The sequence below is a fragment of the Phocoena phocoena genome, chromosome 4, assembly GCF_963924675.1.
Source record: "Phocoena phocoena chromosome 4, mPhoPho1.1, whole genome shotgun sequence".
NCBI lineage: Eukaryota > Metazoa > Chordata > Mammalia > Artiodactyla > Phocoenidae > Phocoena > Phocoena phocoena.
In genome coordinates this window covers 61,922,113-61,947,700 of record NC_089222.1, presented here as the reverse complement: position 1 = coordinate 61,947,700, position 25,588 = coordinate 61,922,113, and the positions used below count along the sequence as shown (strand labels likewise).

The window sequence follows — 25,588 nt, the reverse complement described above, 5'->3', positions numbered from 1 at the left end:
ATGTCCTGGCAGCTGTCTGCAGTGGTGGTGCTCTTCGTGTCCCTGGCCGGTGAGTGACACACATGACTTTCCATGGTGACCCTGCCACATCCGGTCCTATTAAATGTAAATGCATTCTAGTGCCAGTGACCAAGGTGGGACAGGACAGATTGGAGATAGCTGTAGTGGCTTCAGCTACTGTGGGTATTTGACTTGGGAATGCCTCTTTATTACCTTACGTGTGGAGCACACCTTCATTTTTTTTTTTTCCAGAGGCTTTCACAGTTTGGACTTGTTTTCCATGAGTCAGGCAGAGAAGGTGTCAACCCTGGAAGACAGTGACACTGCCCGTGGTTCCCAAATGGTCTGTAGGCACCTGATTAGGGAGAGTTTGCACAAATCTCTTTGATTTAAGAGATGGAGAACTGAGCCAGGGCTTAGAAATGGGGCTCTTGCCAAGAGCCTGGGGAAATCACGTCATGCTTTGCTTTTTCTGCTTTTCTTAAATGGAGCGCTATGTGTATATTATGTAACAGTGAGTTGTGAAAGTGAACGAGATGTGGTCTGACAAACTGCCGTCTCAGAAAGATGTAAGCCAGGGCATCAAAGATTTCTTGTTGCATTACCAGTATAGGTCAGATCAAAGAGACTGTCTGGGAAGCTGAGATTTTAATGATTCCTTTATGTCTGTGCCCCCTGCTTTCACCAAGAACATTTTCTCCCTAGGACGTTGAGTCCTCTTATGTGCTTTATCAAGTTTGCTGGTTGACTCACAATTCCTTCCACTACCACTGACTTGAACATGTGAGGGAGCTAGCTCTGTCCACATGGCCTCACTAACACGCTCAAATGGGAGACACAGCTGCACTTGAGTGTAACACGAATTGTCGTGAAAGTTGGGTGAAAGGTCAGGCCAGCTACCCTAATCCAGGCTGTTTTTCTCTGTGCCACACTTTCAGAATTAGAGTTTCACATTCTTTTGGAGGCAAAATGAAAAGTAATCATTATGTTTAGCAGAGCAAGCCAATAAAAAAGCAGAAGATCTCAATGTAGCCGTAACCCTCAGTGACCTGTCTGTGGGCGCCAATTCAATGGCTGGCAGACGACTGGTGGATTCAGGAGGGCAATGAACGTGTGATAAATGCACAGGCAGGTGGAAAGGAAACGCCCACGTTGCCCTTTCGTCTCTGAGCTGTGCATTCTTAGAGGTGAACGTGGGCGCTCAGCTAACAAATGGCAGCCCTGAGATTTGCACCCAGGAAGTCCATGCTCTGCACTTCTGCCCTATACTTCTGCATGCATATGTTCAAGAAATACTTGTTGAATTGCATGTGAGCAAAAACCATTCGACATTTTGCTTGGAGAGACATAGCTTTTAGGTAAGCTAGCTATGTAATCCTTATCCAGTCACTTTGCTACCCTGATCTCAAATTCGAAGCCCATAAGATGAGGAGATTTACATTTGTATCAGTTAAGTTTAGGTTCAGCTGTACATAAGAGACAAGCGCCAAATAGTGAATTAAACGAGATAAGTGTGTGTTTCTGTCTCAAGTGAAAACAAGTCCAGAGGAATTCAGACCAGGTCTGTGTGGGGACTCATTCTTGTGGACCCACCATCCAATGTGTGACTTCCACCTGCAAGGTCTCCTCATGGTTATAGATGTCTGCTGGAGCTCCAGCCATCACATACACATTGCGGCCTGATTAAAGGAGGAAACAGGAAGGCAGTAGAGAGGCCCCCTAGGTGACTGAGCTCCCTTCAAGCAACCTTCCCAGAGGCCCACATAACCCTACCACTTGTATTGCTTTGACTTGAACTCAGTCACATTCCTACCCATCTGGAAAGGAGGCTTAGAGATGGGGGCTTTATTCCATGCAGCAAGTGCTCAGCTTAAACTCATGGTTCAGTTACTAAGGAAAAAGGAAAGACTGGATTTTGGCGTAGTCAGCCAGCAGTCTCTGACACAGGGCTAGAGCCCCTTCTGCTCAAGGGTTTTCTTTGAGCCTCAAGTCCCACAGAAAACTGACAGAGGCAGGATTTACATCTCTCTGCTGAAAGGCCTAAGATTAAACTGTGAAACTGTGAGCAGAATCTTGTCAAGGGCCCACCCCTACTGCCCCACACATCCAGAAACCGTCTTCCTGCCGCATCCAGCTAGGGCTACCTCTGCTGCCCGGGGAGGTGCCAGAGAAAGTGCTCAGGAGTTAAGCTCGACTCCCTGCCCCCGGACATGGCCACAGCACTCCATGTACTCCCCAGCTGTGCTCCTTAGAGCTCTGCAAAAGGTAGCCTCTGAGACCTGCCAGGTCTGCTCCCTGCTGGCCCTCCTCCTGACCCCATCTCACACCCTCCCAAGCTCCCATGATGCTGACTCTGCTGTTTTGCAGAGACATTCCAGGCTCTGAAGCCCCATGCCTTTACACATACTCTTTCTCCTGCCTGTGGGATGCCATCTACTTTCCTGTCTGCCTGAAGAATTTCTCCTCGTGATGGATTCCCCACCTCACCCCATAGCACCCAGGGCCTGCTTCAATAATAACACCTGGGCTCCCCTGGTGGCGCAGTGGTTGAGAATCCACCTGCCAGTGCAGGGGTTCCGGGTTCAAGCCCTGGTCCGGGAAGATCCCACATGCCACGGAGCAAGTAAGCCCGTGTGCCACAACTACTGAGCCCGCAAACCACAACTATTGAGCCCATGTGCCACAACTACTGAAGCCCGTGCCTAGAGCCCGTGCTCCGCAACAAGAGAAACCACCGCAATGAGAAGCCCATGCACCACAACAAAGAGTGGCCCCCGCTTGCCTCAACTAGAGAAAACCTGCACACAGTAACAAAGACCCAATGCAGCCAAAAATAAATAAACAAATAAATTTATTAAAATAATAATAATAACACTTGTCACACTGAGGAGTATAGTCCGTTTCTGTGTCTGCCTCACAAGGCTTTGCCCCCCTGAGAACAAAGACCTAACCCCAGTGCCTGGCCTGGAGCTTGGCTCAGAGGAGGCGCCTCTGTATCTGCTGAATTGGGTGTGGTGGGGAAACCAAACTAAGGCTCTCTGGGAAGGCCCGACTGTCTGCGAAATACCTAAAGAAGCAGTCCTTGTGTGGTCACTGGCTTTCCCAGGGCCTGGCCGATGGGTTATCTCTCACTCTTCCTGCGAGTTGTAGGGAAACCAAAACCTTCTCACGCCCCTTCCTGCAGTTCACCATCTAGAGGAATACAAACAAGGGGTTAAGGCTCTGGGGTACTCATTTGCTGAGTCTCTTGAATCCTGGAGAGGAGACGCTGAGGTTCTGGGAGTGGGAGCTTCGCAAATCAGTGTGTGGACTTCAGGCTGTGTTCTTCTGAGTAGAAGGAGAACTGAGAGAGTCTGAGCTGTGCCCTGCCCTTGCTTCTGCCCACTGCCCACTTTGTGGTTTTCAGACAGACCAGTGAACTTGACTAAACCTCTAGGCCAAAGATCCCATTGAAAAACTATGACCCAATTTTGACCAAGATTGGTCATATATGTGTGGTCATAAACATAGATTTTGTAAAACAGAGTATTTTTCAGAGCATTATTTCCATTGAGTACCTAACAAACATATGAACTTTCTGGGATGTATTTCAATGCACAGCATAGCTACCTCTGTCAAATTTCCATCTAACTGCCTGCCCACCTTTTATACCCCACACTCCTACAGGGAGATGAGGAGAGGAGGGGAGGGACCAGAGTGGAGAAAGAGAAGAATATTAGAACAGTATTTCCCAGACTTGTTTAATTGTAACACACTCTGTTACTTTCAGTCACTTTTGTTCCTGCCACCTACCAGCCCAGGCTCCTGTCCGCCTCAAGGTCACATACCATATGGAGACACCATCACCTCCAGGCATCTCACAAAGACTTCCTATATACCAAGCACACTTGACAGTGTACCATGAGTCTTCTTGTCCTGTTTGGGGTGCTGTGCGTTCATGAATGGCCAATGTGCTTTTTCCCTTACTTGAGTTCATTCATCACTGCTGAGAGAGGAGTTCTAATTGCATTATGAGGAAGGCTCCCCCTTTGAAAGGGTGTGCTACTCAGTTGAGGAAATTCTACTCAGTTGAGAAGATTTGCTTTAGTTCATAAGCTGTACACAGTGGGATTTTATCAAGGACCTAATCTTCCAGGAGAGCAAAAGTCAGGTGGTTCCCAGTCTCCCAGAGTTCTCTGCAGCAATCTTTGCTTTTTACTACAAGATGTTCCTAGATACCACATCTGGGAGTGAATTCTATTTCTTCATAGTAATACTATGACCCTAACTGGGTTCCCATTGGGTTCTTGACCCAGGGAACAGCAACTCAGGTTCAGCCCAAATGAATTATGCAAATAAATCTTCAACTGTCAACCTTCATAACAATCTTGAAAGGAAAAATCTTGCTCCAAGCTCTACAGTATGGGCATAAAGGCTCCACGTATGATTTTACAAAGATTTGTGAAGTAAATCTATAGCCCATAAAATCTGCAACTCTCAAATATCATACATTTCAATTGTCGAAGTAAACATTTTAGATACAAGAAAAGACTCTTTAGTAATAGTCTCAAGTAACTTAATGTCATTAATAATGTCTTCTTTAAAGGTTATCAAAGGCATTTTGAACTGATACTTTTGTCTTTCCCATTTTGCAAACCAGCTGTGCAGAAATAATGTATAAGTGCTACTACTGGGCTTAAAGTTAGCCTTTTCTTCTGGAAAATAATCACGGTTTTAGCATGTGGGCCTTTGAAAGACTCTCTGAGGACCACCATTATGAGGGTTTAGTGAACTGGGGTCACTGGAGGGGCACCCTACTCTTCTCTCCTCTGCTTTTGTCTCTTCTCTTACCATTCTTCCCAGTGACACGTACCACCTCCACCCATGCCCAGATCCAAGGGCAGGCTTTGGTTCAGACAGGGGCTTGAGTCTCAGCTTCAAAATTTACTTGTTTTGTGATTATGGTCAAGTTAATAGAATTTTCTAAACCTGAGTTTCCTCATCTGAAAGGCAGATAAAGATTAGTACCCGTCAGAGGGTTTTTGAGAAGAGCTGGTGAAATAAGACCCTCGACCTGAGGCCTGCCATGTAGTAAGTGTTCAGTAACTTGGAATTTTTATTGCTATGGGGAAAGTACCCACCTAGAAATGTATTGGATGAAAGGGAGAGATAGTAAAGGTGTTTATGGATGACTTTAATTAGATATGAAATTCAGGACTTTATAAACACCAGCATAGAGTGATCTTCTTTCCCTTTTCCCCATGTTTTTCCAAGTCACTGCTCAGCACCGGGCAGTAACAGCTCCAATGAGTGAAAATACAATGCGTAAACATAGCATTGAAGAGACAGTGCCATCTCTCAGTGTACCTGATCGTAAGCTCCCAAGGGACATCACCTGCAGTTGTCTAATTTCTGGCTTGCTCTGTGCTTGGAAGGAGACAAGGATAGAACTATTCTGGTTGAAAAAGATTCAGAGGGCTTCGGCCCTGAAGGGATGACCCTGGAGAGAACCTATGACGATAATACACACTCTAGGTATGCTTAATAGTCCAGGAAGGCTTTCACTCAAACCACCTTGTTTGAGCCTGTTAATAACCCTAGGAGGTCTACAATGCTGTAACCACCATTTACACACTCAGTTATTTATTCATTCATTCCGTATCCACTGAATACCTTCTGTGCACAGGCACTGGTGGTGAGAAAAATTACCCACAGTTCCCACCTTGAGGTTGCTTTTCATCTAGTGGGAGAGAGGCACAATTAATAAATAAACATATAATCAGGGCTGATATTCTGCTGGTACACACTGTCTGGACAGGCTTATTGTTAAATATTTGACTACCATCCCCTTATATAATTACAAGCTGTGATTAATGCAGTGAAGGCAATGAATATAATACTGTGATGGAGAATTGTGGGGATGGGGAGCTGTTTCATGTGGGAAGGATGGGGAAGACTCTTTGAGGAGCTGACATTTAAGCCAAACCATGAAGGATGGCACACCAGATATATCAGAGCACTTATGGATTAATTTAATTCCTTAGTTGGAAAAGTCTGCGCTACTCTAAAGGTTAAGTAAGGGAATGACAGAAACTGGGGTACATTTTGAAAACTGATGGCGGTGCTTCCCTGGTGGCTCAGTGGTTAAGAATCCGCTTGCCAGTGCAGGGGACACGGGTTCGAGCCCTGGTCCAGGAAGATCCCACATGCCACAGAGCAACTAAGCCTATGCGCCACAACTACTGAGCCTGCGCTCTAGAGCCCGTGAGCCACAAGTACTGAGCCCATACACCACAACTGCTGAAGCCCAAGCGCCTAGAGCCCGTGCTCCACAGCAAGAGAAGCCACCACAATGAGAAGCCCACGCACCGCAAGGAACAGTAGCCCCCGCTCGCCGCAACTAGAGAAAGCCCGCACACAGCAACGAAGACCCAACGCAGCCATAAATAAATAAATTTATTAAAAGAAAAGAAAACTGATGGTGAAATAAAAACTGGAAGGGAACTGAATCTCTTGTCATTGGAGGTAATTATGCATAGATTGGCGGAACACATGGCAAATATCCAACAGTACAATTCACACATCAGATTAGGGTTTGTACTAGATAATCTTTAAGGTCCCTTTCAAACCTGGGATTATATGATTCTCTGAAAACTATACAAGTCTGTGTAAATCTTTATTACTGTTATTCATGCTGCCTCAGCTCTATCAGGTCATCACAGCAGCACCCTACCCAGGAGCACACTCTATCCAGGAACTGTCTGGATTCACATTTGAAGATGGAAAATGAAGAGGCATTGGCACTTAGATATCTAGCTGAGCATGCTTGCTGGGGTGATAGTACCACACCCCACACAGAGAAATGGGAAGAATATCTCCAGTATGCTCACAACCCTGTAAAAACATGGGTGCAACCAAAATGTTAAAATTGTGGCCTTGTGGTAGAGTTTTGAGTGACCTTCACTTCACTGTTATTTCCTTGTAAATTTCCCCCAAATCTGAAAAACACATGTTAATTTTTAATGAAGAAACCTTAATGTGGAGCGGGGGAGGGCTTCACTCATGTGAGCCATTGGTTGGTGTATTAACATTTTTGTTTCCTAATTTGCAGTGATTTTGCATTATGGCGGTCATGTGAGAGCAAAAGCGTTTCCAAAAATCACAGGCTATTCTCCACCGGCAACAGTACAGACCACAGCAAAACCTTCTCTCCTGCAGCCAACGAACCGTGTGCCTCAGAAAACTTTAGCAGCAAGGTCAACAGATGGGCATGTCACCTCTCAGATAGCTGTCACAGCATCCACCTCTGAGACCCTAACCACACACACAACCATAAAAATTCCAGCAACAGCTTCCCTGGTAACTGCAGACAGCACCCACTCCACCAGCCCGACAGCCCACACCCTAGTCACAACCCTGGCCACACCCAACAAGTCACACACGGCTGCTCCAGTCACTGAGGCTACAATCAGCCCCAGCACAGGTCCCAGTCCACCACCATCCACCGTCATCCCGCCAGCCCACACAACTGGAGCCAGGCCGTCGACTGTCAGCCACACAACTGGGAAAACCACCCAACTCAGTAACCAGACCACCCTTCACGCAACATTGTCCACCACACCACACAACAGCACAACCAGTCAGAAGCCTACTCAACCCACCCACACCCCAGGGCCCACCAACACAACCCACAGAGCCTCGCCTGCCACCATAGCTCCCAGGCCCACCCTCGCACCCCAGCCATCGTCAGCCAAGACTGGAATTTATCAAGTTCTGAACGGAAGCAAGCTCTGTATCAAAGCAGAGATGGGAATAGAGCTGACGGTTCAAGACACGGAGTCGGTAAGTCCGGCACAGGACTATAGCACTGCTTCAAAAAGTTTGAGTGGGGAGTGCCTTGCTGAAAGTGGACGTTCCGCTGCATCCTGTATCTTGGAATGATATAGGTATCTGCGGGCTCCTCTTTCTCCAAGGTGCTCTGTTACGAGGTGGATCTGTTTTAGAACACATACAAAAATAGACACTGATAGCAACTGTATGAATGAAGAAAGGCACACACCAAAGTTTTAAATATGCACACCCTCCACTTTTAGCCACCATGGGCAGAGTGTTGGATGTGGCCAGCATTCACCCCAGCCTGGCCCTGCTCCTCTGGATGACTTCCAAGCCTCAGCAAGTTTCCTGTGAAATGAGAGGTTTGCATTAGATGGTCTTTGTGGTTCCAGCCAGCTGTGACATTAATATGAAAAATCCAGGTTAATGAGAAGATTGGAGAGGGTGGGAGTGGGGCTTAGATTATTTGATTTACTGAAAGAATCACTATAAAAATTCTTCCCTTTTTTGCACAGTTTATATGATTTCAAGTAAAACTTCCACATTTGGTTTTTATTTGAAACAGAAGTACATTAGATAGCAAAACCTTTCCTGTAGCGCCCAACATGTTTGCTTGAACAAAAATTAAATTCTACACGGTTTTTCAAGAATATACCTGCCATGAATTATCTATCAAGGAACTCCTCTCTGTGAGAGCACTCCTTCTTTAAAAAAAGTCTTTTAAACATAACAGTTTGGAAATGAGAGGTGTCTTCCAGGGACTTTGAAATTCTCCAGTGAACACCCACTAGCCTGGAGTTTCAGGCTCAATTACCAGCCTGTGCTTCTGGTCTCCCAGCTAGAGTTTTCTTTGACATTCCATTGAGCCAATCTATTTTATTTGGTTTAGGTTTTTTCACCTCAGAAATACTTCAACATCGACCCCAATGCAACCCAATCCTCTGGGAACTGTGGCTTCCGAAAATCCAACCTTCTCTTGAATTTCCAGGGTGGATTTGTGAATCTGACATTTACCAAGGTGAGGCTGAACTCCTTACACTAACCTGCTCTAGCATCGCTTTCCCTGTCCCTCACCCTGGGGCCCGGTGGTGCAATCCCACACTTTAAGTGCCAGGGGAAACAGACCTCAGAGCCTTTCGAGATTTCTCTGATAAGAATGAGGGTCATGGAGACGGAGAGGAGGCAAGTGTCGACATCTTCTGTTTGCTTTCTTCCCTCTTCAGCCTCCTCTGTGCGGCCCGAGAAGGGCTTTGATGCCTCTTGAGAGAGATGTGGCCTTGGGGAACCTGGCCGAAGTGCCATTTGCAAACCACCCCAAGGAGGAAGCTGTACCGATGAACAGACCCATAGAAATACCCAGTGGGCAAAAAGAAACAGGATTACCCTGAGACCAAAGTCAAATGTCACAATAGGTTCTTTCCAACCACAGAAGGCAAAATTCAGGGACTAACCAGGGGCTGGGTTTTCCAGGCCATATCCTGGAGTGGAGGTAGGCAACTGAGTAGAGTGGAAAAGCATGGTCATGAGATCAGAGTCTTGGCTAAAAATTTGACTCTGTTCTCCTTTTGACATCAGGCAGGCAACTTAATCTGTTTGAGGTTTGTTTGTTTATCATTTGAAAAATGGGGAAAAGAATGAAAGATCACTCCCGTAAAGAGCTTTGTTCAATACATGGAAAGTGGATGCTCAATAGCCACTGTAGCTGTGATTACAGTGACTGAAAAGGACAAATGTCTTGGGAACACAGTGATGGTCAACCCCCTCTCAAAGGAGGCTTGCCCCTGCTTGGTCCAAAGTGTCTTTCAATAAGCCAAGAGGACCCTTGCAGCTGGGACTCGGTGTGGGCCTTCTTCTTACCTGTCTAACGTGACCCCTGAAGTTAGAGGGTCTTGGTTAGCAGATCTTGGAGAGCAATGAGCACAGACTTTGGGATCAGACAAATCAAGATTGACTCACAGCCATAATACTTACTAGCTGCGTGACCTTGGACTAGTTGGGGCATGTTTCCTCATTTACAAAAAGGAACTAGTTATAGCTACTTTGTGGGACCCTTGGGAGAATTAGAAATGGTATATGTAAACCATCTAGCACAGTGCGTGATACGTGCAATGGTCTTTATTGCATGGAGTTATTATTATTGTTAATGTTATTGACTTGGTCTCATAAGCTTTTTTTTTTAACTGGAGTATAATTGCTTTACAATGTTGTGTTAGTTTCTGCTGTACAGTGAAGTGAATCAGCTATATGTATACCTATATCCCCTCCCTCTTGGACCTCCATCCCACCCCACACCCCCATCCCATCCCATCTAGGTCGTCACAGAACACTGAACTGAGTTTCCTGGTCTCATAGCCTTTGTCCTTCTCATGATACTTTTCTCCTTAAGGTAGAAATGCCCCTGAGAAGTTGGTGGTTTCCTTTCAGTACCAAATGGAAACAAGCATAGTCCTTCACTAGAAGAACATTCAGGGCAGAATAAACGCTCTGTTCCTGCACAACTGAAGTTGATCTAAAAAGGTGTCAGGGATATTTTGAAAGTCACTTTGGCAAAATGGCAGAGGATAGGCATAAGCATTTATGCTTTAGTCTAGGGCTTGATCCCACCCAGCCCACTGCCCCTGTGAATAATTGCCTACAGAAAGGCGTCAGGAACCTCCAGTGTCTGTGTGGGGCACACAGTGGCCACTGCTGCCGGGCCGCAGGCAGAACTGCAGGCAGGAGTGTCTTGGCACCTTTCGATGTCTTTCTTTGCTCCTTTCCTCTGTCTCCTGGAACGATGCCTTCAGGCTGGGCTCTGTTTGACCAAGCTCCACCCAAGTGCCGAATCCCAGCCGTTCTGGAAATCCTCTGTGCCTCCAGAGGGTGGACAGGAAATGAGTGTCCAGTAGAGCAGGAAGGACCAGCAGGGCTCCCTGCCCCCAACACCTTCGGGAAGGAGCAAGGTGAGCCGCTCTCAGTCCTGCTTTGCCTGAGTCTCACCGACCAAACTCACCTTATTCATTCCACTGCCAGCACCAAAACCCGCAGCAGGCACCCTTAGCTATGCCCCAAGAGAAAGCAAAAAGGCTCATAGAAAGTAAAAGTTCCCACCAGCCTTAGCCCTTCTGGGGAACTTATGCATTTTAAAAGAGAAGTTGTTTAAGCCAGAGCAGTGGCCACAAATCCAAAGATCACAGGGGCTAAGCATAGAACTTAATGAGTGAAGTAGTGAAAAAGTAAAAATGTCTTTTTCCTTGAAACGGGCAGCTCTTATTTTTTATTTTGACACCTTTGAGGAAGACTTTATTTCCCCATTAAATCTGCATATGAAAAATGTTAGAGTAAGTGTGAGGTGACAAGCGGCAGCCTCAGTAGTGACGGGACAAGAGGGAGGGGTTGGAAGTACCCGTCTCCCTACCAGCCACTCCTCAGCTCCAGCTGGCGGGGTTGGTGGTGGGGCTGGCCTCTAGCCCTGGGGACTGTCACTGTCCTTTATGGTAGGTGTTCATTCTGGACGGTGGGGTGTCCTGCATGGCCACTGCCCTACTGTGCCCATTAAATATTTACACATCACCTCTATCAGGTAGTAATAAGAGACCAGTGTTTGTGAACACTTATTGTTCAAGAGAAGGTAGAAATCCCAATCTTCTTCTGAAAGCACATGACTTTTTAGTGTTGGCAACACATTTTTTTAGACATTTGAACACTCCATTGGTCAAACAAAACGAAACACAGCTGTAGGCCCGCTTTGGCCTGTGGATCCCAGCACTGTGCCTTCTGCCCTAACGGGGGAACTATGCGAAATGCACTTAGGCAGGAAAGATGTCTAGATCCTTCCACAAGAGAAGTGGGCTCAACAATTCAGTCAACCACTTTTCACATGTTGCTACCTTCTACACCAGTGCTTCTCAACAGCAACAGTATTAACACTTGGGTTTAAACAGATAAGTCTTTGGGGCAGGGGCTGTCCTGAGCCTTGTGGGATGTTGAGCAGCATCCCTGGCTCCTGCCTACTAGATGCCAGTAGCAACACCCGACCTCAGCTGTGACAACCCAAAATGTCTCCAGACATTGCTAAATGTCCCCTGAGGGGCAAAATCACCCTCGGTTGAGAACCAGTGCTCTAGAGAAAAAAGAGAGCCTTAGAAAATAGGAATGCATGTTAGTTATAACATAATAGATGTTATAAAGAGAACCAAGTTGTAGAATGATAAATGGATGCTGATTAGCAAGACTGATTTGTCAGCCAATTTACCAATAAGAATTTACTGAGCACCTACTTTGTCGCCAACACTGAGCTAGACATAACAGGAGAAATAAAAGAAATATAGGCTATAGTTTTAGGTTTCAAATCATGTACAATAATTTGTCATTTTTAATATTGAAATACTGCCAATGGCAGAAACGTAAAGAAAAACTTGCCTCCTAAACTGTCACTTGATGTTGTCAGTCAAGACTTCACTTATCCATATTATTACTGTGTGACCATGGACAAGTCACTAGCTCTCTCTCTGAGCCTTAGTTTCCTCCACTATAAGATGGGACCCACCAGGACCTATTTTGTTGGGCCACTGTGAGGGTGAACTGGGCTGGTGTATGTGAAAGTGCTGAGCACGGCGTCTGGAGAGGTGGGTTTCCTGTCTCGTTTCTCTCAGTTTCATTTTTTAAAGAACCAAAATCGTTTCCATGTCAATGTCTCATTTGATTAAGGTGACAGTGCTGAAAGCCGTTCAGACCCTTCAGCTGCAAGATAGATATATCTCCTTTCCCCCTACTCCCCACAACTTCCTTGTTTTAAAGGATATTTTGTTTTAAAAACATCTTTCAGTAACTGTGTAGAGTTTATGTTTCTGTTCTCAACACTATCCCTTTCTCATCCACCTGGTTGGAAGGGCAGTGCAAGCCTCCAGCGCCGGCTCTGGGACCTGGGAGAAATCAGTCACCAGGAGAGAGGAGCACCAGGGCAAGGCAGTGAGTTGGAGTCGATGAGGTCTGGAAGTCGAATAGTGCCCACCCACCTGGTGTTTCTCCAGAGCCTTTCAGGGGCGTTCGGAGCCCTCTTAGCTTATAGACTCCTGAGGACTGTTATCAGTGTTCAAATGTTAACACACTCAGAGTGCGCTGTTTAGAACTGGCCAAGTGTGCGGCACCATTTCCTGCCCTGTTTTCCCTTGTGGGGTTCCCTCTGCCTGGAATGCCCCTCCCACCCCTCATTCATCCTTTGAGATGAATTATCAATTCATCTTCACTCTGTGGAGTCTCCCCACCCCAATCCCCACGTCCATCCCAGGTAAAACTGGGACACTTTCTTCTCTTGGTTTCCTGACCCTCCATATATTCCCCGACCTCCATAAATGCACTTACCACACATTTTGCCATCTTGAAGGCAAGTCTTGACTTATTCATGTTCCTCTCTCTAGTGCCCAGCCCTGACTTTATACATAGTATACCATTAGCAAATGAATCCATAAAGGAGCGAATGAATCTAAATTTCACAGAGAACTCTGGGGCAAGTTGCCAAAAAGTAGACCAGCAGCTCTAAGGAAATAGCCTCTTTGACCTCTTTTTGTGACATTCAGAGCCGAGGTTTCTTTTCTTTCTTTCTTTTTTAACTTTTTATTTTATATTGGAGTATAGTTGATTAACAATGTTGTGTTAGTTTCAGGTGTACAGCAAAGAGATTCAGTTATACATATACCTGTGTCTATTCTTTTTCAAATTCTTTTCCCATCTAGGTTGTTACATAACATTGAGCAGAATTCCCTGTGCTGTACAGTAGGTCCTTGTTTGTGATCCTTTTTTTTTTTTTTTTTTTGCAGTATGCGGGCCTCTCACTCTTGTGGCCTCTCTTGTTGCCGAGCACAGGCTCCGGACGCAGAGGCTTAGTGGCCATGGCTCAAGGGCCCAGCTGCTCCGCGGCATGTGGGATCTTCCCAGACCGGGGCACGAACCCGTGTCCCCTGCATTGGCAGGCGGACTCTCAACCACTGCGCCACCAGGGAAGCCCTGTGATCCATTTTTAATATAGTAGTGTGTGTATGTTAATCCCAATCTCCCTAACTATCCTTCCCACCCCCCAACACACTTAGAGTTCATTCTCTAAATCTGTGAGTCTGTTTCCAGAGCAGAGGTTTCTTGATGAAGTCGACAACATTGAACAAAAAAAGGCCTGATTGATGTCCACATCCTGAACATCTGTGACTGTGAAACTCCCACGATACATTTTGCAGAAGTTGAGGAGAGGACCCTGGGCCTCACAGTCTTTGGCAAGCTGCATTCCTGGGCAGGCTTGACTGGCTGGCTTGCTCTGGACCCTGTCCTTTGCTAAGGAGAGTGTTTAAGTTCCTTGAATTAAGACCTTTTGATGAGATATTGCAGAGTTCTCTTTAGACACTGGCGGTGAGGAGCCACGTTGTCAGCAGCCATTGGTTCAGTAGTGAGATGGTACTTCTGCAAATGGTCCCTTCACATGGACGTGCTATACGTGCTAAAGTACCATATTCAGCTATTAGGAGTCCTTGGCCCCCTTTTGTCACTCTCCAACCTCAACCCCGAATGAGAAGAACATCTGGCAGAGAATAACCCCGTGGGTTTCAAAGGAGAACGCGCTATAAATTGCAGAATATAAATTGCAGTATGTGTGGCATGTAATTTCCCTTGGGCTTTGGGTTAAATCTGACACCTGCTTGAAGCTCTCAACCTCCCCACCACTGCCTTCCTCTGTATCCACCCCATTCCCATCCCTGAGAGCTAAGGTTTCAGCCTGGTTCTTTAATCCATAGGGCTAGCTAAGCTTAGCTCACTGGCTTGCTCTCTCTTTCTTTCTGTTTGTGGTGGATCTGAGCTCTAGGATATAGATTAAAAATTATCATCTGAGGGCTTCCCTGGTGGCGCAGTGGTTGAGAGTCCGCCTGCCAATGCAGGGGACACGGGTTTGTGCCCCGGTCCGGGAGGATCCCACATGCCGTGGAGCAGCTGGACCCGTGAGCCATGGCCGCTGGGCCTGCGCGTCCGGAGCCTGTGCTCCGCAATGGGAGAGGCCACAGCAGTGAGAGGCCCGCGTACCGCAAAAAAAAAAAAAAAAAAAAAAATTATCATTTGATTTTAATGAGAGAGGTTTACTGGGAAGGGGAAATCTTTTTATTACTGTTGTTAACAACACTAGTTAAAATTTGAGTAAAGACTTTGTGATACGTTTTTTACATGACTCCTTCATTTAATACTCACATCAACCTAAGAGGTAAGTCCTGTTACTATTGTCCCCATACTGCTACTGAATAAGAAAAAAAATTAAATTTTTGCAATGTTCACCAAGATTCAACAACTTAACCTAGGTTACATGGGAACAGAGACATATTTTTAAAATAGTGTTTAAAAATTCTTAGCAACACTTTATTCTCCCAAATAGGAGGTTAACCACTCTCTTTATAACATTTCATAACCAACTGATTTGCTCAGCAACTTTGTTCTTTATGGATGGTGTAGCCCAGGAGTCAACAAGCTATGCCCCCCAACCCCCGACCAAATCCAGCTCGCCACCAAAAAAATGTACAGTCTATAAGCTAAGAATGGCTTTTACATTTTTTAATGGTTGGAAAAAAAAAAGAATATTCTGTGACATAGGAAATCATATAAATTCAAATTTCAGTGCCCATAAATGAAGTTCTTTTGGAATATGGTCACACTTGTTTGCATATGTGTCATCTGTGGCTGCTTTTGTGCTAGAATGGTGGAGTTGAGTGGTTGCTACAGAGATCCACAAAGCCTAAAATATTTACCATATGGCTCTTTACAGCAAAAAACTTGCCAGCCCCTCATATAGAATAAACTTCAGCTCTGTTACCATTCAAATTAGGCCAAATTCTGAATTTCTGAGTCTAAAAAAAATGCTTTGCTCTAGTTTAAATAAAAGACAACTTTATTTTCTTTAACACAACTCCACAGAAAAAGTGGGTACCATGGTCTAAATAAGACTCATTTGATATCAGCAGCATATATTATGTAAAACTTGGAATCTCAAGGAAACTAAACATTCCACTGAGCTCTTGTTTACAAAAGTTCACCTAACAAATGCTCTTCCTTCACCATGAAGATAGACAGCAGTTCAGTCCCAGTCAACGTCTGGCTAATTTTCACTCAGTCAAAACAGAAGGAAACCTGCATACAGGCTCCGGACTCAGTCCTGTTACATTATCAGATAAACTTGCAGTGAGTCTGATCACTGCCATCTGCTTTGGAAGGCCTCACCTTGGGTATTAGCCCTATAATTATAGCACCAGTTCTGGTAGAGCAGGAACAGCCCTTCCTGTCAGGGCATGCAGCTGGGAGGGCCCATGCTTGCTTTAATGCTTTACCTCCTCTCTTGGAATTCTTAATAATTTTTGATCTTGCATTTTTATTTTTAACTAGGTCCACAAATTATGTAGCTGGTCTTGCTTCCTATAGATGATTATATATAGGCAAATATATTCCAGGGAATGTGAAAGAAAGTTCTTGCACGACAAATTTTTTCTCTATAACCACACATCCCATGAAGGAAAGTGTAGAACAAGATCCCATAGACAAGATCTTGCTTTGTCTCACCTACAGACAAAGTGAATCAGAGGTAGAGGCCTACCTCCTCTGAGCTCTTTGTTCTCAGCTGTAAAATGGGCTGAGAACATTTATTCTGCCTCAAGGGAGTTGTGAGGATCAAAGAAGGCAGAAAAATGCACTTAGTAAACTGTAAAACGATTAAAGACATACAAAGCACCCATTCCTTACAGCGAGGATAGTTCTAGGAGATGCCACAGGAGAGGGAAGACTTCAGGAGGTATCCCATGGAGCTCAGAGCTGGCCCCATCACTGTTTTCCTGCTACTCTTTAATCAATCTCTTGCTACAGCCCAAGCAACTTCCAAAAACAAAGCCCTCATATCACTGCCCTGCTTAAAACCCTTCAATGGATTCTCTCTGCCCTTAGGATGGGGCAGGGATTTTATAACGGTGACTGTGGGCCCTGACATACACGTCTCTCTTATGCTAAAAGGGATCCCAAGTAAAGAATATCCTGGGAATTCCCTGGCGGTCCTGTGGTTAGGACTCTGCACTTTCACTTCTAAGGGCCTGGGTTACTGGTCGGGGAACTAAGATCCCACAAGCCTCAAGGCGTGCCAAAAAAAAAAATAATAATAACCTGAATAAACTGTATGTAAAAGCAACCCAAGGGCCTGGGTCACAGTTGTTTTTCTCTAAAACAAATGGATGGTCCAAGCACATCATCCACATCATCCAACTTGCCTTTGAGACCCAAGACTGAGCACCTTGAATGAAGCATCTGGGTCTTATTCTTCCCCCAGGACCTAGGGCAATGCCTGGTCTGGAGTGGATATAAGAGAAGTTAAAGGCTAGCCAGGTGGCTTGGGGTCATATCTTCACCTGCCAACTATTAGGACTGTGACCTTGGGCAAGTCACTGAGCCTCCATTTCTTCTCCTAGTGGTTGTGGGGATTAAATAAGGGGAGGCACAGAGGTGCCTGCCACACAAGGTAAGAAGTGCCTGGCACGAGGTGAGAAGCCAGTGTGTGGAGCTGCTTCCATGAACTGTAGGATCTAGAGTTCAGTGCATCGATAGCAGTCACCTCACTGGAACGGTTTGTATTTCTGGAGCCCTTATTGTGTAAGCAATCATCATTTCATCTACAAACAATATATAAATAGACTAGAATGTGGTCAAGATTATTATTGCTAAGTTCCTTTAATGACTACTAAAAGTAATTCAATTTCAGATTCTGATTTTGGTTGCTCTACTAGTGTTTTTGGCAACTCACTTGCAGACAGTTTTCTAATGAATGTTTAAAAGCAATAACACTGTAAATCACCTACTTTAAAAAATAAAAACTCCTTTTCCAGCTTAACTTTCATATCTCAATTCAATTTGTTTTAATGTTCCATACCCTGATTCTCTCAGGAAGTTACAGGGCTGTTTTGTAGGGTTTTTAGGTTTGTTTTTTTTTTTTCTCAAAAGTACAGTCTCTGGATAAAACGTGGAGCACTGCTTTATAATTCTGAACACAACAACCTGGGGTCTTCTAGAGAACAGCCAGTAATCTCAGGGTTAACCTTTTCTTTCCAGAATCCTTCATGGCCCCATGTAACCATTTTGGAGACATGAACCCATTAATCTGTTTAAAGTAATTGATACCCTATCCAGGAAAATCCACACACAATTTTTCATACACTGTTTTTCCCAGGGCGGGTTATGGACCCCATCAGATCCACCCACGGTAGCCTTAAGGATGAGTGGTCTCAGCTTGAATCCCTACCCTAAGATATTAATTACTAATAAGGGCTTAATGTATGCCCCCCACCAACCCATCCACCTTCCAGATGTATTTGCATTATAAAAGGGGGAAACTTGGCCCAGCTGAAGGGACTCAAATAGTACCAGTGGAATTTGAATTTCAGGCTCTGGCAACAAGTATGCAATAGAGAAATTTTCAGCCAGGGGCAAGCCATTACTTATTGTATATTTATTGTATGATGTATTTACTTCTTTGGAAAATTTCAAACACAGTTGTGGCTCCATACCAAGTAACCCAAACCCCCATATCAATGATTTAATAGCTGGAATCCTGCCTAAACAGTCTGTAAACTAGGATCATAAACATAAAAACAGAGATTACCCAAAAGTTGACACACTGCTGTTTTACAGGATGAAAACTCGTATTATATCAGTGAGGTGGAAGCCTATTTGACCATCTCAAATCCAGGTAAGTAGCTGGAGAAGCCTGTTCGACCAGCGATGATGCTATGTTTCTGGTTAGCCCAGTTTTCACCTGGCTAATATGTGATGCTGCCTTTGAGAAACAGACTGAGAGAGCAGCCAGCAATGTAACTTTGAGGGAACTTATTATTGATACATCTCTGTGTGCTTCAGTCTGCTTGTCTGCTCATGCAACAAGTTGGCTACATTGTGTCAAATCAGCAACAATAGAGTTGAGTGACTTTTGGACAGATTTGCTGTTAATGGTGAGGTTTATTTTACACTCTGGGAATCATGCATTCATTCTACGAAAGTGTAGCTAGTGCCTGCTAGGTTCCAAGCCCTATGGTATGTACTCGGTATCCCTAATTATCTAAACATATAGTCCCTGCCCTCATGGAGCTTACATTATAGAAGTGGGGAGAGGACGTAAACGGATGCATTAAATTATAATATACAGTTAAATAGTGCTAAATTCTATGAGCAAAAAAAGCAGGATGAGGATGGAGAGGACTGGAAGGGGTAGTAGGGAAGCCCTCTGAGAAGATAGCCCTCTCTGAAGAGGTGAGGTTTGAGCAGAGAGCTGTCCCCATTTGGGGACATCTGGGTTTGGGGAAGCTCTTTCCAGGCGGCAGGAACTGCAGGTGCCCAGGCTCTAAGGAGTGAGCTTTCTGGGGCACTCAAGGACCAGCAGGAACCAGTGTGTCCAAGAGAGCAAGCAAAGCAGCCAGTGAGGTCTGAGGGGCAGCCAGGCCAGAGCACAGAGAGCCTGTGGGTAAGACAGGGTGAGGACTTTGGATTTTATTCTAAAGTGTGAAAAGATGCCATTGGAGGGCTTGGCGTAGGGAAATGATATATCAGATTTATATTTATAAAGGTTCACTTTGGTTGCTATATGAAAAATTACCCAAAGTAGAGCAAGTTGAAAGAACTCCTACAACGTTCACTTCTAGGAAAGTAATGCTCCCAGTCAAGTTGAGGGAGTTTCTCAGAGGCCTCAGATGTTTCTCCCGAAAGCCTAGACTTCAATAACACACTGTTAGTGAGCACCTCCTCTGTGCCAGGTCGTGTACTAAGAGTTTTCATGTCTCTTTTCTCCTCTTCAAAATTCTTTGGACTGGCTTAAACTTATTCTTTTATTAATTAAGGAACTTATACTAAAGAGACCTGCCGAGAAATGAAAATGTGAAGATATATCTATTTTAAATATTAGCAATATTACATTGGTATTGCTCAAAAAGTTGTTGTCAATGATCATTGGTTAAATGTAAGTAAGATGTCACAGTTGACCTTTTCATATGCATTATCTCAAATGAGTCTCCTCATACCGACTGGGGAATAAATATTGTGCATGCTACCATAAATCAGCTAATGTTATCACTGGATAATGACCACATTTTAGCTACTAATAGGGTAGTAACGTCTCAAGGGGCAGGAGAAGGGAAAGTCAGACCAGAAGCTAATTGAGAGGCTGAGGGAGGGGAAAGAATAACTCTAGGTCCGCACGCTCAAGGCTCAGGAGCGGCAGCAGGAACCGTCATACTCATAGTAATGATAATTTTCATGTCAATGGTGGCAGTGGTGGTGGCGTGAGTACAGTAGTTAGTTGTAGTTACAGGGGTAGTGACCGTGGTGACGTTAGCACGAGCAGTGGTAGTAGACTACCCCAGGATATAACACAAGATACAGCAGTGTACATGGATAATTCAGTACATCATGTAGGACGTTTGCATGTATAAATGCAGGAGTCTGCAGTGAATACGACAGTAACAGGCAGGAGACACAACAGCACAGTAGTTAAGGTAACAAGCTCTAGAATCAGACGGCTTGAGTCCAAATACCACTTACTAGATGTATGTTCTTAGACGAATGTTTTCAACTCCGTCTTCTCATCTGTAAAATGGTGACAGTAGTACCTATCTCAAAAAAATTTTGTGGGAATTAAACAGGAAAATGCACAGCGTTCAAGTACTTGCACAGCACCTGAAACACAGCGAGCTGACCCTCTGTGTGAGATGTTATGTCAGATGCAAGCGAACACACCCGCAGCAGCAGGAGAGGAGGCAACGTTCGGACTCCCTCGTTCACAGCCCGTGGATGAATTCCCTGAGGTCCATAGTCTGGTCCTCAGCCCCGGAAGCCATCAGCGGCTGTTTCTTCAAGGAACCTGATGTTAAACCAAGGTCATAAAACTGATGTATAAAATCAGAATGCCAGTTTGTTCACATCATGCTGCTGTTTCTTATTATAACTGCAAGGGGACCAAGACACTTGCGTACTCTGCCAATGAACTTTCTCCCATTCGGGAAACCGAACTATATTCAGCAGGGTGCCTGGTAGAGGTGGAATTAGAGCAAATGGAGTTATTAAATTTTTTTAACATCTTTGTTGGAGTATAATTGCTGGTGTGAATATTTTAAATGTTTAACCCTGTGGGCCTTGAAGCACTCACCTCCTTGAAACGCGTGTGCCTCTCATGAGACAGGGCCAGTCCTTGAGCAGGTCCTTCTCTCCCAGCAGCACTCAGATGGATGCAGATGGGCCTCTCCCTTCTCCATGCTTCCATGAATGACGCGACAACCCCTCCCAATGATGGGCTTAGTCCTTCCTTTTGCTATATGAATGCATTCAGTGTGGTGACATGCAAATACTCTGCTTGGTAACTTTGCATGTCTCTGCTCTGATGCATTATGAGTTCGTGTGATTTTTGTCTCAGAGAACAATCTTACTTCTTTTATTTCTGAAGTTTTTGTGGACACTTTTTTGTGCGCAGGCACTGACAATAGCCCCCATTGACTCTGCCCCCAGTGACTTAAAATAACTGAATAAAAGATTCCGAAGAGTTTTTATTTCAATGTTATCATATTCTAATTTATGTGAGATTGCCCCCATATATGGTGAACAGAGCATCAGGAAAAAGTCCCCAGACAGCACCAGGGTGATGTTTCATAAGGCGAAGGTGTCAGAACTGTGGAGAACCACATCTGAGGAAGGCCATTTAATTGCACATGGGCCATCCACAACAGCTGGGGCTCAATGGATACTTGCCAGGATTCTTACATGTGGGTATTTCACCTTTGTGTTTTCAGAGAAAGTTTACCAAGGAATGAAAAGTGCAATGGTGATGTTTGAGACTGTGGCGGGGCATTCCTTCAAGTGTGTGAGCGAACAGAGCATCCAGCTCTCCACCCACCTTCAGCTGAAAACAATGAATATCCAACTTCAAGCCTTTGATTTTGAAGGCAGCCACTTTGGAAATGGTAAGTTAAGGGGTCATCATGTCGCAAAGCTAAACTTCTGAGACCCAGGAGTAGTTTCAAGTTGTTTATTGGTTGAAGCTTTCAAAGGGACAAGAATCACATGAACTTCCTAGCAGAGTATGATTCCACTAAGCTCTCAGGGTCAAGTTTCTCCGGCCAACCCTCCCTCCCACCATTGTATGAGTCAATACCAGCCTCAAAATCAGACACTTAAGCCCACTCATGTCCACTGCCCTCCCACAGCAGAATACATTCTTCTTGTCTGGCCAAGATACACATTCTGACTCATTTAAACACACACACACACAGTCAATCAATCAAAGAGTCAGAAAACGCCATCAGTAACCTCCCCTGGACAAGCTGTTGAACACTGGTAAACCCAGGTGTCTTTGGACCTTAAAAATCCTGAGTATTAGTGATGTCTAAAATTCAAGATTTCAGAATAGGTTCTTTCCCACTTATGGAGGGAAAAGAGAAAGTTGTGATCATTCTAGACAGAAATACACTCTGTTGAATCCCCTCTTCTCAAATCCAAGCTGTTCCACCCCACTAGTGCTTCCTCATAGTCAGTCTTAGTTTCCATGCAACTTCTACTTTGGGTTTTTACCACCACAGAGGGAAGCAGGTTCTAACAAGAAGGCCAGGGGCAGCCCAGGGTGACTTTCCAAAAAAGCCGTTTTCTCCCCACCAGGAAAACAGTATTACAAGGGTTTCTACATATGGGCAAGAATTGAACTTCAGTTTCTAAAACATCTCTCTCATAATACGTCAATGACCTTATGAGTACTTCTCAGCTATCAAAAATAGATTTAGCTAGAGGTGTAGCTGTAAGTTAAATTTCTATAACATGAGTCTGATTTCTACTTGAATTCCACTGTAAAGCTGAAAATGTGTCTGGCAGAAAACTTCTGATATACCTGGTGGAAAGCATTCAGCAAAGGCAGTATTAAGTGTCACTTGCCTTGGATCTCCTGATATCTGTAGGTTTGGTCTGAGTCCTACAATCTCTATCTTAATTTTGGACCTTTACCAGAGTCCTAAGATTAAATATTAAAATTTGCTAGTAGGTATTTCCCCCACTCTGTCATCTTGTCTCAAAATATCCAATTTGGGAAACTCTTTTAAAAATTTATTATGAAGGCTTGAAAAACCTCTATATTTAATCATGTGGTCTTAAAAATAAGGCACACACTTTCTCTTCCTCCCCCTCAGAACCTGTGTATAGAAGGAAGTAAGCAGGTCTGGGAAACCTCTCGGTGGCAGAGATGAGAAATAAAAATCTTTTAGCAGCACACCTGGCCGCTATTAAGCAGTGCTCACGAGGAGATGTAGAAAACTATCTTTTCATTTTTTCCTCTCCCTCCTTCACCCTCTCATATACATAGTCACAAAACCCTATCAATTCTACCTCCAAAATATTTCTCTTGTTCATTCCACTGTCCCCACTTCAGCTCAGCTCCTTATTCCCAGTCTTTGCACCTCAAAGTTCACTAAAGGTGCTCAAATGTGAAGTTGTATGTCATCCTGTAAATAATGTTTTCTACCAGAGAGTAAGAGAAGAGAGAAAAAGGAGCAAGTTAAAAAATAGAAGTTACCATACAATATGGCATTATAAAAGGCATAAGTACAAAAGACCATGGGAACGCAGAGGAAGGCATGAGGAACACGGCGTTGCAGGAAGGGGGTCAGAGAAGTCCTGACAGATGGGTGACCCTTCAGCAGGGGCTCGGAGAACTGGAGAGGAATCCAGCAAGTGTAACGCTCAGCCTTGTCAAAGAGAACAGTCATCCCAAACAGTAGGCCCCTGACCCCCTTTCTAAACCCCTTCTCTCTAAAATCTCGGAGCCTGCAAAAGCTCTCTCCGGTACCAGGAGCCCGGGGTGTCCAGCAGTCCCTTCAAGAAGCACAGAGTTTAAATAGAAAACTTTGGCCAGGTGATACGGTCCAGGTCTGTGTTTCCAACGTTGGGAAACAAGGCTCCCGTGCTTACCCTGGCTTGAGAGTTAAGACACAATTCTGATCCTGACCCTCTGGACCTAACCAGTGTTCCTCAAAGTTGGATCTGCCTCCCAGCCATATCGCAATCACCTGGGTCCCACCTCCGACCCGCTGAATCAAAACTGCTTGGGTGCGGGGCCCCTGGGATCTGCAGTTTAAGACACCCCCTAAGTGATCACAGGCACTACAAGTTTCAGCCCACTGCAGTGACCCCTTCCCTTCTCATCGTCACCTGTCCATATGTCTGAGGCAGCAGGGACAGGTCCCGCAGATCCATCTCTCTCTCAGTTTCCTTCTCTGTGAAGCTGAGGCGGGCAGGGGCAGTATCACTTCCCAGCATTGTGGCCAGCCTGTAACACCTGTTACTCTGACTTCAATTACAGCGGACGCATGCTTCAGTGACAGAAACAGGAGAGAAATCCCTGTGGCCGTGGGCCTGAGTATCGCAGGATTGCTTGGCGTTTTGCTAACAGCATGCCTGGTGACCAGAAAGAGGCCCAGGAGAGGATATGAACGCATGTAAAACCCCACCTTCCTCAAAGTGTGCAAGGTTAAGGCCTTGGGAATGCTGGCTGTATATTTAGCCTGAAGTGAAGGGATCAACTTTTCTAGTTGCCAACCCCACCCTCCAAATCCGATTAGGAAAATAGCATTCCACCAAAGGCCATCAGGCTAGCTACAAGACAGCTCCCACCCCACTTCTTCCTGGGTCATATGGGCTTGAGTTCCACCATCCACACGTGATAATACAGGCCTGGCTGTGAGAATTAGGGACAAGAGGCAGGGATGTGAGCAGGGTCCCGTGAGAAGGAGAAAGCAAACGCCCAGAGGGAAGATTGTGTGAAAGACATTTTCAAACTGCACCCATTTTTCTTATACATTTTTAAGAGTCTCAATATCTAGTTTTTTTTAAAAACTTTTTTACCTTTAAAAAACCTATCCATTTCAAAATAAATTCTAAAGTGATTTTAAACTCCTGGATTTTGCCCAACTCCTGATTTACTTAAATGATAGTCTTGATAGACTCTTTTTTTTTTTTTAGGTTGACTGAAGGTCTTTTTATTTTTTTTAATAAATTTATTTATTTTATTTTTGGCTGCATTGGGTCTGTTGCTGCATGTGGGCTTTCTCTAGTGGCAACGAGTGGGGGCTACTCTTCCTTGCAGTGCCCAGGCTTCTCATTGTGGTGGCTTCTCTTGTTGTGGAGCACGGGCTCTAGGTGTGCGGGCTCAGTAGTTGTGGGATGCGGACCCTAGAGCGCAGGCTCAGTAGTTGTGGCACACAGGCCCAGCTGTTCCGCAGCATGTGGGATCTTCCTGGACCAGGGCTTGACCCCACGTCCCCTGCAATGGCAGGGGGACTCACAACCACTGTGCAACCAGGGAAGCCCTGGAGGTCTTTTTAGACTATCATTTTTTAAAGGACGTTTTCTACACTGTTATAATGTATTATTAGTAAAAACAAAAAAAACAACAACTAGTAAACTTCCCAACATTCCATTTTTTAATGTAAAGGATATACGAAAGATCTTAGCAAACAAAAGAGGCTTCATACAAGTTTGTTCTCCAGTCCTTCACCTTAATTTGTTGTCTGCCTTCTTAATACCTTTTTTCTGCTCTGTCTCTATTTTTCTTTTATTTTAGTGTATCCTTGTAGATTTGTTAACTTGGGCCATCGTGGGGGGCGGAGGTAGGCAAAGCATCTAAACAGTCATAAATGGCAAAGAGAAGAGGTAGATCTACCCAGATTATTATCCACTTTCCTTTTTTAGCAAACATTTACCAAAAACAAAACAA

At 44.8% G+C, this 25,588-nt stretch overlaps 1 protein-coding gene across 1 annotated transcript; it reads left to right on the top strand.

The window, feature by feature from the left end:
- LAMP3 (lysosomal associated membrane protein 3) lies at window positions 1-24,315 on the top strand. Its single transcript, XM_065876843.1, has 6 exons — window positions 1-49; window positions 7,091-7,821; window positions 8,702-8,830; window positions 18,484-18,541; window positions 21,624-21,794; window positions 24,176-24,315. Exons 1-6 carry the CDS (start codon window positions 1-3, stop codon window positions 24,313-24,315), a joined length of 1,278 nt encoding a protein of 425 aa, XP_065732915.1.
- Window positions 24,316-25,588: the final 1,273 nt, after the last annotated feature.

Excerpts from the sequence above, each read along its gene's own strand:
- LAMP3 (XM_065876843.1), top strand. The coding sequence starts at position 1 with ATGTCCTGGCAGCTGTCTGCAGTGGTGGTGCTCTTCGTGTCCCTGGCC. Across the intron at positions 50-7,090 it reads GCTCTTCGTGTCCCTGGCCG|TGATTTTGCATTATGGCGGT; the intron begins GTGAGTGACACA and ends CCTAATTTGCAG. Across the intron at positions 8,831-18,483 it reads TGAATCTGACATTTACCAAG|GATGAAAACTCGTATTATAT; the intron begins GTGAGGCTGAAC and ends GCTGTTTTACAG.